The following is a 17,133-nucleotide window of genomic DNA, read 5'->3' as shown; positions in this document are numbered from 1 at the left end:
TAGAACTGCTTCTCCTCTAGATTATCTCTAATTGAAAGTTGCCTAAACTAAAATATTGAGAGTCATCAGAACACCTTTAGCTCCCTAGCATCCTATTTAGTTGTCATGTCTGAATTTTACACACAGTTCTCAACTCCATCTTCTCTTCCCTGTCTTGCTTTTTTCTTACCTGTACTATTCTTCCTTGCCTATACTATTTCAAAGCCTCCTAATTTGTCCCTAAGTTCAGTCTTGTGTAGGTACTTTCCAGACTCATTTCCTAACATTTCCTTTTATGCACAGAGTTTACATGTTATAGAACTCTGGTACTTTTGTATTTCACACACGGGGTAACCCTACCTCTTATCTTGGTATTATTGCACATGTTTTCACTCTGCCTGAAATATACATTTCTCCTTTTCCCTACCCACAAAGAATTCCTTTTCCTTCATGAGAACTTAAGCATCACCTCTGGGAAGCTTTTCCTGACATGCTAAAGCTAAGCTAGTTTCTCATGCCTATGTGTATGACTTTGTTATATTATTACAATATAGCATTCATCCCTACCTGTTATATTGTAAAAATGTTGAAGACAGGATGTCTTTCCTGTCTGCTTTTTTTCCATCTAGTTTATAACCTGTACATAGTAGATACTACTTATTACATGTTTGAAGAGAGAGTACATATGGAATTTAATTTAACTTGGTTGAAGAAATCTAACATTTTAATTTTTAGTATGGTTTACTGGTAGCTTACATCAAGTTTAAATTATATATTAAATAATTTTACATTTGAGCAGTTTATTTGATTCTCCAAGCACATTTTATTTTTACATATTTTTAAATATTTAAAATACTGGCTTAAAAAAATACATTCCTGATTCTATGTTCATAATTTAATAATTAACATTTAGGTTTTTTCTCTTGTTTCCATATATTTCAGGCCTACTGTGTAACAGAACCTGGAGCAGGCTCTGATGTAGCCGGTATAAAGACCAAAGCAGAAAAGAAAGGAGATGAGTATATTATTAACGGTCAGAAGATGTGGATAACCAATGGAGGAAAAGCTAATTGGTATGTTGTTTAACATCTCTGTATATTGCTTCTTAATTACTTTATATTCAGATTCTTCCCTCTATTCTTCCTTTTATTATGAAACCACCATGATTAAGTTTTATTCAAAGAACTTTTGGAAGGTCCATAAAAGATTATAAATAGTTCAGTGATTTTCAGAAACTATTCTTAAGCCCTGAACTATCTCTTCAAATTAACTCTCAGAAGTTTAAGTAGAAAAATAAAATAAAACAAAAACATCTGCTCTGTTGAGTCTGATTAGGAAAGCTAGAACTCCATCTATTTGCCTTACTATCTCCTCTCTCCATACCCTACACCAGTGATGGCAAACCTATGACACACGTGTCAGCACTGACACGCGTAGCCATTTCTGATGACACGTGGCCGCTGAGGCGGCCGCATGCCGAGGATGAAACATTTGCTGCTCCTGAGGATGAAACATTTGCGAAATAATGTTTTTTCCTCAAAGTGACACACTACCCGAGTTATGCTCAGTTTTTTGGTGAAGTTTGACACACCAAGCTCAAAAGATTGCCCATCACTGAGCATTACCTCCTTGGAACTGTTCCTCGAACACTAAGGAAGAAAGAAAACCATTAACAGCACATTTCTTTGATTCTGAGCAAGAAGCAACGGAAATCTGAATACTCAGGTTATCTTTTAGAAAAGACAGAATTTTACTTTTAATAAAATATAAAAGGTCTAAATATGTAGGTTCAAAAATAATGACATGAAGTTCAACAAAGATCATAAAATCACTTGTATAAATCCAAAATGTTGAAGGAAAACATATTTGATAGTATTAGTTATGGAGAAAATTTAATAACTAACTATAGCTTTGGCCTGTGTGTGACTCAGTTGAGTGTCACCCTGTGCACTGAAAGGTCACTGGTTCAATTCTAGGTCAGGGCACATGCCCAGGTTGCGGGCTCGATCCCTGGTCAGGGTGCATGTGGGAGGTAGCCAGTCAATGTTTCCCTCTCACATCAATGTTTCTCTCCCTCTCTCTTCCTCTCTCTCTCTCTGTCTCTAAAATTAATAAAAACATTTTTTAAAGTAACTATAGGTTCGGTAGGAATCAGCACTCTGATGTAGCTGCCTTTAAGAAGCTAATATAGTTTCTTGCTAATGTAATAGAAGGATAGCATCAACAAGAGGGGGTAATAGTAATGATTCTGGGCAACGCATATTAAGACATGCATTGGAATCCTATCTAATAAAAGAGTAATATGCAAATTGACCGTCACTCCAACATACAAGCTGGCTGCCCCCATGTGGACACAAGATGGCCACCACAAGATGACCTGCAGGGGAGGGCACTTGGGAGGGACCAGGCCTGCAAGGGAGGGCAGTTGTGGGCCATTAGGCCAGCAGGGGAGGGCAGTTGGGAAGGACCAGGCCTGCAAGGGAGGGCAGTTGGGGATGACCGGGCTGGCAGAGGTTGGCAGTTAGGGGCAACCAGGCCTGCACGGGAGAGCAGTTGAAGGGAAACAGACCAGCAGGGGAGAGCAGTTAGGGGCAACCAGGCCGGCAGGGGAGGGCAGTTAGGGGTGACCAGGCCAGCAGGGCAGTTAGGGGCAATTGGGCGGGCAGGGGAGCAGTTAGGCATTGATCAGGCTGGCAGGGGAGTGGTTAAGGGGTGATCAGGCTGGCAGGCAGAAGCGGTTAGGGGCAATCAGGCAGGCAGGCAGGCAAGCAGTTGGGAGCCAGCAGTTCTGGATTGTGAGAGGGATGCTGCAGATTGGAGAGGGTGCAGGCTGGGCTGAGGGACACACACACACACACACACACACACACACACATACACACACCAATGTACAAGTTTCATGCACCGGGCCTCTAGTAAGTTCAGAATCAAGTATAAGTCCTGCATTAGGAGGAGCCTACAAAACATGTCTTATGAAGAGTAAAGGAATTAGGTTTGGTTATTTTGGAAGACTTTTGAAAATTTTTAAACAATATCATACAGAAAGAAGAGCAGTCTTGCACATTTGCTTCAGGAAACCAGTTGAGAATTAATGGGTGAAAGTTAGAAAAATGTAGAATTCAGCTCAACACAAGGATAAGCTTTCCAACAGCAATGCTGTCAAGTGTGTATTAAGTTGTTACAGAAAATAATGTATTTACCCATCACTGCAAGTGTATAAGTAGAGACTTATAGAACAAGGACTTTCTAGTGATTGGAATGATGAACTAAGTGGCTGTCTTTCCTCATTTGCAAAAAAGTATGATTCAGTATATCTGTGTGCTCTGGCAAGTAAAGCATTATTCCTGAGAATGAGCTTATCAGGAAACCATTTGTTTTACTTTAAGCATCTCTATCAATCCCTTTAGGGAGGTGTCTAATAGTATGGATATCATTATCTTTAAGTAAGTCATCATAATATCAACAAGTAATTAAAAAGTAGAGAAACTTAAAATTTTAACAAGTTGAGTGAAATCTAACCAGGCAATTAGAAGTATTCATAATTTTAAGAACTCATTAAGTACAACTCCTTATTTTAATTTATAGATTGATTTGAGAGAGACATCATTTATTGTTCCATTTATTTATGCATTCATTGGTTGATTCTTTTTTTATAATTTTTTAAATTGATTTTAGAGAGAGGAAGGGAGGGAGGGAGAGTGAGAGAGAGAGAGGAAAAAAAACATTGATGTGAGAGAGAAACATTGATCAGTTGCCTCCCACATGTGCATCTCCTCTCTCCATACCCTGTGTGGGGATCGAACCCATAACCTGGGTATGTACGCTAATCAGAAATCAAACCTGCCACCTTTTGGTTTATGGGATGAATTTCCAACCAACTCAGCCACACCTGCCAGGACAAGTACAAGCTGGGGGCAGCCAGCTTGTCTTCATGTAGTAAGACAAATTAGGTAATATATGAAACTAAAATCTATTTTTTATTTATCACTGTTAGTAACTAAAACTATAGAGAGTGATAGTTCATTAGTTTTAAAAGTAGAAAATAAATTTAAGGAATTTTTAGAAAATTCTCTCATACAAGCGGATTTATAACATGGGTTACATGGATATTTGGATGTTTTGCCTTTCTCCTGTGTTTCATTTTAACATCTTTTGGGAATAAATTATTTTAGAGGGAAAACCCAGCAAATATTAATAATAATTCAGCTTTAAAAAAAACAACAACACTGACAGCTGCATAAAGAGGGCAATAGTCAGAACATTGAGGTCTGTATCTCATATTATTCCTTTTCACGGGCAGTCCTATTTGCCCTCCTTTGCCAGATAGCTAGTCCCTTAAAGAATTGAACCAGCTTGGGGAAAGAAAAAGTACCAGTTCCAAGATGCACATACTTTCTTTTTACATTATCTTGATACAAGGAATTTTTACTTTCAAGTCATGCTACTAAAGGAAGTTAAACATATTAATTACGAAGTCCACTTGACTTGAAATACTACCTTTGCCATACCATAAGTATGACTTGGACTAGCCTTTAAACAACTCTGATTCTTCATTTCGTAATCTGGACGAGGGGGATAATAGTATTGGGATTGTTGGGAAGATTAACTGAGATATCAGTCACAATGTATTGTCTGCTAATATTATTCTCTTTATTGTCATGTTTGTATATATTATATTAGGTATTTTTTATTGGCTCGTTCTGATCCGGATCCTAAGGCTTCTGCTAGTAAAGCCTTTACTGGATTTATTGTGGAAGCAGACACCCCAGGAATACAGATTGGAAGAAAGGTAAAATGTATGTTTATCAGTGGTTAAAGCCTCAAAATTATTTTAACCATAAATTTCAAAATTACTACTTCAGTTTCCTTTATTAAGTTGGAATAAAAATAAAGCTGTGTTTTGATGTTATCAGGTGAAATAATCTATAAATTGCTAGAGATTTTAAGGTGAGAATAATTATTTGAAGGAGTGGTATTTCATGGTGCCAGTCTGCAGAGAATGCTAATAACAGTTTTGAGGGATAATGTTATTATTATTTTTTTTAATATATTTTATTGATTTTTTACAGAGAGGAAGGGAGAGAGATAGCTAGAAACATTGATCAGCTGCCTCCTGCACACCCCCACCGGGGATGTGCCCGCAACCAAGATACATGCCCTTGACCGGAATCGAACCTGGGACCCCTCAGTCCGCAGGCCGACGCTCTATCCACTGAGCCAAACCGGTTTCGGCGGGATAATGTTATTTATAGAACCTATCCAATAACGGAGTTTTAGATATTTCAAAAGTCTTTCCCACTCTTTTTCTTCTGCACAGCACACTTTCAGGTAGGGTGAGTGGCATTATACCCATTTTATGGATTAAAACAATATGACATAAGTTGATTACCCAAGGCCATATAACACTAACATAAAACTCTATATGTAATATCACTTATATGTTGAATCTAATGAACAAAATAAACTGATGAACAAAAAAGACCCAGAGACATTGAAGCATGTAACAGACTGACTTATTTTAGAGGGAAGGGGTAGGGCAGGAAGAGATTAACCAATGAACTTATATGCATAACCCATGAACACAAACAATAGTGCAGGAAAGGTTTGGGGAGGGGAAGCAAGCAGGGTAAAGTGGGTCGGGGAGGAGGGGGAAAGGGGACATCTATAATACTTTCAATAATAAAGATAAAAATTTTAAAGATCTGTGCCTTGAGAAAAGTGTGGAAATAGCAAAGAGCTTTAAATGTGAGAAGGCAAGAAGAATGTATTTAGATAAGAAAAGGTGTGGCTCAGTTAGTTTGAGTGTCGTCCTGTACACCAAAAGGTGGCAGGTTCAATTCCTGGTCAGAGCACATACCTAAGTTGTATGTTCAGTCCCTGGTTGTGGGGTTGTGGCACATACTGGAAGCAACTAATCACTGTTTTTCTCTCTCTCCCTCTTTCCTTCTCTTCCTCTCTCCCTAAAAAGCAATAAAAACATATCCTCATGTGAGGCTTTTAAAAAATAAAAAAAAAGACATATATCCCTGCTCTTGGGGAGCTTGCTTTCTAGTGAGAGAGACATGATTATATTGTATATAATTCAACCTCCTTAAATATTTTTTTGAAATATTGGGCATTTCACAGATTTGTGAAATTGGATGATTTTCAAAATGTTTTGTGTTTTAGAAATTATATGGCTTGAGATGAGTCCAGGAAGCTTTTTGTTTTAAATATTCTGGTATTTGGATTGATTCTTGGAAACAGTATAGAGTAAATACTATTCATAAACAGTTTTCTCATTATATCTGAGTGAAGGTCTAAGGTACTAGAGTTTATTGACTTAAAAAAACAAAATAAAGAGATTTTGGTTTATTTTTCTGTCAAACTATATGTTGTTGTCACCATTTCTTCAAGCCTGGAAGCAGACTATTAATATTAAAGCAAGCAAATTAAAGAATTTATTTACAGCTCTATATTCCCATAATTCATACTTCTCATTAAAAACAAGATTTTTTTTCCATAAGGAGAAGGGTTACAATGTCTGCAATTTCTCAAATAATTTAAATAGTGCTGATAGGTACATACACACACCCAACACAGAAGTAAAGCAAATGTGGCAAAATGTTGACAACTGGTGAATCTAGGTAAAGGGTATATAAGTATTCATTATACTACTACAGTTCTTCTGTTGATGTGAATACTTTCAAGATAAAAAATTGAGGAAATGTACCTACTTTGGCAGTTTCTTATAAAGTTAAATATGTACTTACTGTATGCCCAGCACAGCTAGGTATTTATCTGAGATAAATGAAAACATGAATGCTGATAGCAGTTTAATTTATAATTGATAAAAAGTGTGGAGGGAGGAGGGTGTCCATCAACTAGTGAATGGATAATGGATATATGGTACATCCATACAGTGGAATATTATTCAGCAGTAAAAGAAATGAATTATTGACCAGCAGGAACATGAATGGACCTCAAAAGCACTATAAAAAGTGAAAAGTCAGACACAGAATGCTGACCTTGTTATTCCACTTACATTCTAGAAAAGGAAAAACTGTATGGACAGAAATCAGATAGGTGGTTGCTTGGAGCTGGATAGAGTAAGGTAATTGATTAAAAAGGTGGTTACAAAAGCTCAGCAAGCGTGACTCAGTGATTGAGCATCAACCTATGAACCAAGAGGTCACAGTTCAATCGATGATTCTCACTCATCATTGATGTTTCCAATCTCTCTCTCTCTCTCTGAAATAAAAAAATATATTTTTTAAAGTGTTCAAGAGAACTTTTGGGGGTGCTGAAATATTCTGTATCTTGACTGTGGTAGTGATTACACAAACATTTATCAGAACTATTAGAAATGTATATGCACACATGGTGAATTTTTCTATATGTAAAATCTAAATTAACCTAATTTTAAGAAACAGTTAAGAGAAAACAGAAACTCAACTTTTATCAAGTATATCACTTTGCTAATAACTCTGTTAAGCTAAAATTAAAATCAGATTGCCAAATCAGATTGTTTGATAAATGCTTTTCCTGACATTCACCGTAAAAAAAAGATAGCTTTCAAACATATAATGAAATTTGTCTTTGTAGGTGATATATACATGGAGAACTTTAGACTAGTGTTTGTTTCAAAATTTGTAAAACATTGTTTTGAACTAGGTAGGGGGTTGACACTTATTTTTGTAATGGTCCAGATTGTAAATACTTTAGATTTTGAGGGCTGTGTGGTGGTCTCTGTTATAACTACTCAATTCTGTCATTGTAGCATGAAAGTAGCCATAGGTAATTTGTAAATGAATAGGTATGATTATCTTCCAATAAAGCTTTCTTTACAAAGTAGGCATTGCAGGCCATAGAATTGTTGACTCTTGTTTAAGACAGTTGCAGAAATCATAAAATAGCGATTAAAGCAAAAATTCATGCTAGCTCAAAAAACGTTCCTTTAATATTTATTGTTTTTCTTACTAGGAATTAAATATGGGCCAGCGATGTTCAGATACAAGAGGAATTGTCTTTGAAGATGTAAAAGTGCCTAAAGAAAATGTTTTAATTGGTGAGGGAGCTGGTTTCAAAATTGCAATGGGAGCTTTTGATAAAACCAGACCTCCAGTAAGTAATGTGACTTGATCATCTTCATAGGATCTTTTATTACATTGAGTAGTTTTATTTTAACATTGTATTCTTCATGTATATTTTTTTTCTAGTATCTGCTTCTCTTATTAATGATGGAGAGATATTTTTCTTTACTTTTTAGAATTCAACTCTCCTGTTGCCTGTTACAGAAATTATTTTAACAATTACAAAATTACTGTAGTTGCTGCTAGATTTTACAGAGGCAGTGCAGACAATCATTCCTGCTGATATGTAGTCATTTCCTCTTACTTTACTCATTAGGAATATTTTCCCTAAGAAGCTTTCCTTTCTTAAACTGAAGGAATGATTTGTCTCTAGCTATGATCCTATGCCTCACAAATTCCTTCCATTAAGCTTAAATTTATAAATAATATAAATTTAAATGCTGGTGCACCCCCAACACACACATAATCTCTTGTTGCCTTAAGCTAGTTTATCTCTGTATAATCCTTAATTTAGAATCTTAGGCAAGTAGCCATTATACTGTGTGTTTTAAAGACTACATGATCTTTCTGCTTTGTAAAATGCTACAACACTAGGTAGCAGCTGGTGCTGTGGGACTAGCACAAAGAGCTTTGGATGAAGCTACCAAGTATGCCCTGGAGAGGAAAACTTTTGGAAAGCTGCTTGTAGAGGTAATTTTAATATTGTACTTGCTTTGTTCAAATGTAAATACATTCATTTTCATCTAAATATTTGATAATCGTCTTTTAAGTACAAACTATTGATAATTATCTTTTAAGTATAAATTATCTTTTAAGTACAAACTATTTCTGCTATGGTAGCAAGAAGATAATGTGATCTATCAGGATGAGTTTCCAGAACAGATTTTCTTTATACTCTGCCACTATTGTCTGCTCAGGAAATTGTGCTAATTAAGAAGAAGAAAGAGAATAGCCAGTATTTATTGAATGCCTATTGTATATATAACACTGTGCTACACATTTTAAATAAATTGTCTAATTCTCCCAGTACTACCCTTATAATCTCCATTTAAGATTGGGAAACTGAGACTGAGAGAGATTCAATAATTTGTCCAAGATCACACAATTTAAATATCACAGATCCAGGACTCCATTTCATGCTCTTAATCCATGTTATGTTCCACATCTTCCTAGTATCAAATAATTTTCGTACTAAAGAGTCATGTCTCCCATGAATTTTCAGGGAAATTTTTAACTCTTAATCTCTTCAAGTACTAGAGAGATATAGAAGTATCTGTTTTTTCTCCTTCTATAACTCTCCTGAGGTTATACAGTTAATACCCCCTCTTTCAGTCCTCATGTGTCAGTGGTTCTCAAACCATCTGTGGTGAAAGATCAGGTTGTTTTTTGTTTTTGTTTTTATTTTTCATTTCTAAGCAATTATGGACTACTATTTTTATAAATATAAGAATGTAGCAATAATATATTGTTATAAAAGTTTCTAAATGTTTACTCTCCCTTTCTATGCCATGAACCAGTAACAGCTTGTGAACTGGCCCACAGATCAAATTTGGATTAGTATTGCTCTGTGTCCATTAACCTTCATTTCATCATTTATCTCTATGTGCTGTATTCTAGATCATTTTCTAAGTTTTCCAGTCCTTTGATCCTGTCCCTAATCTTCTACTTAATCCTACCTTGAATTTTAATAACTTTTTAAATTCACAGAATGTATATCCAGTTCTTTTTTTAATATACTAGGGGTTCCACCCCTTCTTTTATGGTGTCCTGGTTTCTCTATCTCCTTAATTAAATAAAAGTACTTTTTTATAGTCACTTTCAGATTTTTTTTCTGTTGTCTCAAATTCTTAGGGTGTTAATCTTTTGGTCTGTTGCATCTTCTGTCTCTGTTATGGTCAATTATTTTCTCTCTTAATTTTTGCTTGTAAGTTTATCTGTTGCAGGTATTCTTTTTCTTCAGTGCATTGTCATAGCCCCTAAAGTAGTCATTGACTTTTTTACTTTTTTGTACTTTTATTATCAGGTACCTCAGAGATTTCACCATTTCAAGAGCTGCTGCTGTTGTGGTTTTTTAGATTAATTTCTCCACTTGGAGAATCCTGATCCACAGAGGCTGTACACATTGATTCCACTGTTTTTTAACCTTCCAGGCAGAGTCCTAGGCAAGAGAGAAGCTTTGTGGCCTTCCTGCCCTCATGAGCAGAGACTTTTAGTTCCCCCTGTAGAAAGAAGCTCTTTTCCTAAGTGCTTTTTCTTTGTTTGTAAGGAATCTCAATGTTAGCCCCTCACCTTCTTCATTTTACATTCAAGTCATCTGTTCTTGTGTGTTCACTAAAACTCCAGCTATTTTCACATTGAACCCAAATCTGTCTGATTATTTTTCCTTCCCTGTGTCATTTATTCTCGATCAAGATTTAAATTCCTTCTGAGAGGTACCTGTAGATTTGTTTCTTTCCTTTGAGCTCTTTTCTCCCCCAACTAAATCAACCATTTCTTTATGTTTGTGACCAAAAAGAGTTTACATTAGCTCATTCATCCTGCCAGACTGCATATATACAGATTAATAAAATGAATATTCTTGAATATTAGTTTATCTTACTCTTGAACAGATAACAACTACAATGTTATTCAGTGCAGATCTGTCATCATTGGTCTTCCTCACCAAGTATCTATTGGTAACTTTTCAATTCAATATAGAATGTTCTTGTATGTTCCCTTTCTTGTGGGCTCTGGAGATTCTTTTCTGAATTCTTACTACCTGCCCCAGTATATTTTGCCTCATGGCCCTTCATTATTAAGTATAGAAAAAGTCTTAGTCTTTATGCTCAATGCAAAGTAAATACTAAGGGGCCAATTTATGTATAGCTTTGGTCTGTTATCTCAAAAAAGAAAATAAAAATGGGTGGGTGTTTTTTTTTAAAATCCTATTCACTACTGTGTTTATTATTGTTATTAGCACTTCTCTTAAGTGAATGCTATATCTGCTACTTATTCTTATACTAGAGGACCAGTGCACGAATTTGTGCACAAGTGGGGTCCTTGGGCCTGGCAGGCGATCAGAGCTGATCGGGGTGGCAGGAGATTGGCTGCAGGGGGGGCAGGGGCGGCGCGAAGGTGGTTGGCCAGCTAGGGGGATGGGCCAAGGGAGGTTGGTTGGCCAGGAGGAAGGACCGCAGGAGGTTGGCTGGCTGGGGGAGAGGCTGTGGGAGGTTGGCTGTGGGAGCGCACTGACCACCAGGGGTCAGCTCTTGCATTGAGCATCTACTCTCTGGTGGTCAGTGAGCGTCATAGCAACAGGTCAACCAGCTGTTTGGTTGCTTAGGCTTTTATATATATATATGATTGCTTAACTTGATGTAACTAAAGAAAGCTGCCCAAAACAGAGGATGGTGCTTTTTCTTGCCAATGAATAAAACTAGGAACATTGATGATAACAGATTACTGGATGGTAAAATTTCTTATGGCAGTAATTGCCTGCTCCTTGGTCTAGTCAAAATCCTGTGTTTTGGTGAATTTGAGTGGTCTAGGGTGGTATGAAAGAATCTGTTAAGAATAACTCTCACTTGAATTGATTATTATTGCTAATTACCAGTAATTTTTCCCAATGACGTCTCTTTCTTGGTGGGAAAATATTTGAGAGGAAAAATGCTATTTGAGAATGAAATCTATCTCCCTCTTAACTATTTTATGTTCAAAATTCTTCTAGTATCTTCTTATCACACTCAGATTAAAATCCAAAATCCTTACAATGGTTCTTTATTAGCCACACTGGCCTTTTGCTGTTGTTGTCTTACTTTTACTCTATCCCTCAAATATCTACTTTGTCATTCATTTCACTAAAGAAACTACTCTGAGCACCCTATGTAAAAAAATAACACCTCAGACACTCTATACATACTAATTCTTCTATTTTTTCATAGCTCTTATCACTACCCAGCATTATGTGTGTGTTTGTTTATTGACTTTAGAGATAAGATACATATCATAAAACAAATATTAAAAAATAATATAGAGAAATATAAGATTAACTCCCAAAATGAGAACTACAGACAGGGTTACAGAAACCAAAAGGAAAGAGAGTACTGTGAACTGGGTAGACACATTACAGGGAACCTGGGCTTAGCTTAAACAGTTTATCAAAACATAGGCTGAAAAGCAACTGAATGTGACTCATTGGAAGTGTTGATTAAAACACATAAACTAGGCACCACCCCAGATTTTTTCATCAAAATCTCTCAAGAGGCCCTAGCCAGTTTGGCTCAGTGGATACAACGTGGGTCTATGGACTGAAGGGTCCTGGGTTTAATTCCGGTAAAGGGCACGTACCTTGGTTGCACATTCCCCATCCCTGGTTGAGGTGTGTGTAGGAGGCAACCAATCGATGTGTCCCTCTCACATCGATGTTTCTCACTGTCTCTCGCTCTCCCTTCCACGCTCTCTAAAAATCAATGGAAAAATATCCTTGAGTGAGGATTAACCAAAAAAGAAAAAAAAAAAAAAACTCTCTCAAGAGAAGCATGGGCATCTTATACCAGGTTGCCAAGGCTGTAGTAAAATAAGGTCTAATATACACTGAGTGGCCAGATTATTATGATCTCTGAACACATAATAATCTGGCCACTCAGTGTATTTGTATCTCAAATGGGTACCAAAAGTATTCTAGACTTTTGCTGGAGATCAACCACCTATTTGCCCTGAGCTTTCTATCAGCCAGTGCAAAGGGTAAAACTGATCAGGTGCACGATTTATAGTATCTTTATTATCAAATAAATGAGGTACTTAAGAGAAGTACACTGAGTGGCCAGAGTATTATGCGTTCAGAGATCATAATAATCTGGCCACTCAGTGTATATTGCCAATGGGAATATAAATTGGTATTACTTTTATGAACCACATTTTGGTAAAATATATATATCAAAAATACCTGCCTTTGGGCCCATATTGCAATGGTTATTCTACAGTTATATTTCATATGATAATCCCATACGTGCAATGTGACACAAGTATAGGTTTTTCATTACAGCATTGTGTAGAAATAACCAAATATAGAAACAATCAAAATGTTGATCATCCATACAGTGGAATACTTAGCAGCTATAAAAAAGAGTAAGAAATTCTTTATTTATTGATATAGAAAGCATTCGGGTTTGTTGATAAAAAAAGCAAAATGAAGAACCATCAACATGGTAGACTAGCATATGTGTACCAGTAAAAAACGGAGACTATTTAAGTATTTGCTTTCATATGTATATGTAATATCTCTGGAAAGATTAAAAAACAAAACTGTTAACTGGTTACCTCCAGGAAGGGGAATTAAATGAGATGGGGGAGGGGAAGGATGATAGAAGTAAGAGGAAAACTTGAATTTTGATCTGGTGGATGTATAGCCTATTAAAAATTAAAAGAAAAAAAAAACAGAGTGAAAACTGCTGCTCTGTCTGTGGAGTAGCCAATTCTATCTCACTGTTTCACTAATAAACGCTCATTCACTATTAAAATAACAATAGTGAAAACTAAACCAAAAAATTAAAAATAAAAACTTTAAAAAATCACTGACTTAGAAGAATGGATAAAATTCAGACAAGTAGAAGTAAGGGAGGATATTACTTTACTTCTTCCACATAGGAATTATTCAGATTGGTTAACAATGCCTCCTCTAAGACTTAATTACCATGGCAATATCAAGTAAGTTGTCACATTGTAGTGTGACTGAATATATGCTCTAAATATAGTAAATTGAAATTAAACAGCTCAGTGACTTGTTTTATTTTTTTGTGACGTTTGGTTTCTATTAATCCACACAGTCATAGATTGTGTGGTTTTATAACAGTTTAGTCTTCAAAACCTATTTTGATGTTGCCTACTTCACAAAGCACCTTTCTAATCATCGTAGTATTTTTGTTTCTGAATGCCTGTGGGACTTCTTTTAATGTATATTATTTTAAAGCATATGTTCCATTCCATGTTCATTATAGAATAATTTATATGATACAATATAAGTAAAATTAAGAAACCTTATCTATAATCCAATTGTCCAGAGACAATTAGTGTAGGCTTTTTTCCCTATATTCTCTTTTTCCATGAATATATTTTCCAAATCTGTAACTATATTATACACTGAGTGGCCAGATTATTATGATCTCTGAATGCATAATAATCTGGCCACTCAGTTTATATCCTATATAATAAAAGGCTAATATGCAAATTGTCCCCTCAACCAGGAGTTTGACCAGCAGGCAGGCCGGCCAACCGCCCATGTCCCCTCCCCTTGGTCAGGCTGGCCGGACCCCACCCATGCACGAATTCATGCATTGGGCCTCTAATATATATATTAGAGGCCCAATGCATGAATACACACACACATATATATATACTGAGTGGCCATATTATTATGAGTTCAGAGATCATAATAATCTGGCCACTCAGTGTATATTTGAATTTTTCACTTATCAATATATGGTGAACATATTTCCATCCTATAATATATTTTGGCCATATAACTCATAGAACACTTACTATCTCTTAATGAAAGTATCCATCTTATGTCTCCTATTTGATTACGAACCTCTAGAAGAGGCATCTTTTATTTGTCCTTGTCACAGCACTGGCTTTCCCCTGTCAGCATCTAATGCACATTATTATTCACAATATGGAGCTATTTTCTTTAAAAATCCCAGCGGACACTCAGGATACATATAATTTCTGTGGTATTTTTCCCAAAAATGCATAACTTTTCAGCCCTGTGAAAACATCTAATAAACCCAAGTTGAGGGACTTTCTAAAAAAAATAACCAATCAATATTCTTCAAAAGTGTCAAGGTCATGAAAGACTGAAGAATTGTAACAGACTAGGAAAGACTGAGAAGAAGTAACAACTAAATTCAATTAGAATTATACTTGGGATCCTTGAACAGGAAAAGGACATTAGTGGGAAAGTTGGGCAAATTTGAATGAAGTTTAAATTAACATGGTACAATATTATCAAATTAACTTCTTGATAAGTATACTATGGTTTTCTAATGTTAACATTGGAGGAAGCAGAGTGTAACTTTTTAAGTGTAAGCTTAGTTTAAAAAAAAATTTTTTTAATTCCAGAAGGAAAACATAAATTAGTTAATAGATATTCTAAAACTTTTTCTTTTTAATTCTAGCACCAAGGAGTATCATTTTTGCTGGCTGAAATGGCAATGAAAGTTGAACTAGCTAGATTAGGTTACCAGAGAGCCGCTTGGGAGGTTGATTCTGGTCGCCGAAATACCTATTATGCATCTATTGCAAAGGCATATGCTGGAGATATTGCAAATCAGTTAGCTACTGATGCTGTGCAGATTTTTGGAGGCAATGGATTTAACACAGAATATCCAGTAGAAAAACTAATGAGGGATGCCAAGATCTATCAGGTAAGATTATAAATGATTTTTGTTGTTTTTTAGGAAAAGAATGTTTGTAGATGACAGATTTTGATCATTTAGGAATTTTATGCCACTAGTAATAACAAATGACATCATAGATGTTTGTAATCCGAACTAATTAACATAAATAAGAATATTACCTTTAAGTATATGCCTTAAGAGAAAATACGTTGCCCAGCTAGTGTGGCTCATTGGTTGGAGAAATATTTAGCAACATCAAATGTTAGATTTCCCAAACTTTTTGAAATGTTAATATTTGATTTTTTAAGAGAATTCCAAAGTTTTGGTAAATCACTTCTTATAATAATTTTAAATAATTGTTACAAAATTATATATTTTCATGGGTTTCACAAAATCAGGTTTTGGAATCACTATAGACCCTATATATGATTTGATTTAGTTGGGTATTAAAATAGAGCTTAAACTACTTTCCAAAATATTGAGTAAATTGAAGTATTTGTGTAATGAAGATATTTCACCTACATGTATATCTTTTTTTCTTGCAGATTTATGAAGGTACAGCACAAATTCAAAGACTTATTATAGCCCGTGAACATATTGGCAAGTATAAAAATTAAAAAGATCTCTGTAAAAACATGACTAATTGTTGAGTAAATAGAACATAATCCAATGTTTAAGGTACAGAAAAAGAAAGGGCTTCAAGATTTTTCCCAGTGAAAATCTTCAAATAAGTACTCTTAACTAATCATATGCAACTGATTCTAATAGTAATTTTACCTTTTTTTAACTTTATGACTTGCCTTTCCTCAAATAGATTTGGTTTCATTAAATTAATGTTGTCCTCAGTACCACTGTACTTGAATTATATTAACCTTGAAAAATGCATTAGTTTTGTTATTTTGACTTCTTAAAATTAGAGTAACAGAAATTCCTTGGAATTTCAATATTTTTCCAATGACAGAATAGTGGGTATATAAAAGTCGGGTATTCTAAAATTTACAATGAGAAACTTTTGTAGGATTTGGATGCCACCAAATAACTTGCCAGTGGCTTTGTAGATAGACATAATGATATTGTATTAGAAGAGTTCATTTGCTAAAATTTGGAAAATATTTGTTTTCAATTTTATACAGTGATAGTAAAAAAAAATTGATGTTTATATTCTCCTATTATGCAATAACCAGAAGTTACTTAAAAATTTTGTTTAATTCTGGGCCCACATTTTCGCTTGCCTTATTTAAAATAAATCAATAAAGTTTGCCTTAAGCTATTCTTATATGACTCCAATCTCATTTCATGTGCATACTGAAAAGAAACTTTTAAATAAAAGTGTTCAATACTTATTACTATATCTGTATTTTTTTAAAAAAAACCTCACCAAAGAAAATGTTTTTCATTGGTTTTAGAGAAAGGAAGTGGGGAGGGGAAGGAGAGACAGAGACAGAGAGAGAGAATGAGAGAGGGAAAAATCCATTAGTTGCCTCCCATATGCTCACAACCTGGGTATGTGCCCTAACCAGGAATCGAACCTGCCACCTTTCAATTTATGGGACAACAATTCAACCAACTGAGCCACAGCAGCCAGGGCAGTGTATCTGTATTCCTTCCAGAAAGTTTATTTCTTCATGTAATAGTGGATACCTAATTTATATACTATGATGGAAAAAAGTCTTGTTTGGATTTTGAACTGCATAAAGTTACTTGCCCAT

At 35.3% G+C, this 17,133-nt stretch overlaps 1 protein-coding gene across 1 annotated transcript in view; it reads left to right on the top strand.

Annotated features, from left to right (window-relative positions):
* The window catches only part of ACADM (acyl-CoA dehydrogenase medium chain), a 33,884-nt gene extending 17,137 nt beyond the window's left edge, over window positions 1-16,747 (top strand). The window contains exons 7-12 of the mRNA XM_079776858.1: window positions 922-1,052; window positions 4,660-4,768; window positions 7,942-8,082; window positions 8,646-8,741; window positions 15,203-15,451; window positions 15,970-16,747. Coding sequence (XP_079632984.1) covers window positions 922-1,052; window positions 4,660-4,768; window positions 7,942-8,082; window positions 8,646-8,741; window positions 15,203-15,451; window positions 15,970-16,041 — 798 coding nt within the window. The 3' untranslated portion in view covers window positions 16,042-16,747. The remainder of the gene's footprint in view (window positions 1-921; window positions 1,053-4,659; window positions 4,769-7,941; window positions 8,083-8,645; window positions 8,742-15,202; window positions 15,452-15,969) is intronic.
* Window positions 16,748-17,133: the final 386 nt, after the last annotated feature.

The sequence above is a fragment of the Cnephaeus nilssonii genome (genome assembly GCF_951640355.1).
Source record: "Cnephaeus nilssonii genome assembly, chromosome: 7".
NCBI lineage: Eukaryota > Metazoa > Chordata > Mammalia > Chiroptera > Vespertilionidae > Cnephaeus > Cnephaeus nilssonii.
The sequence above is the reverse complement of the archived record's forward strand: the minus strand, read 5'-3'. Positions and strand labels throughout refer to the sequence as shown.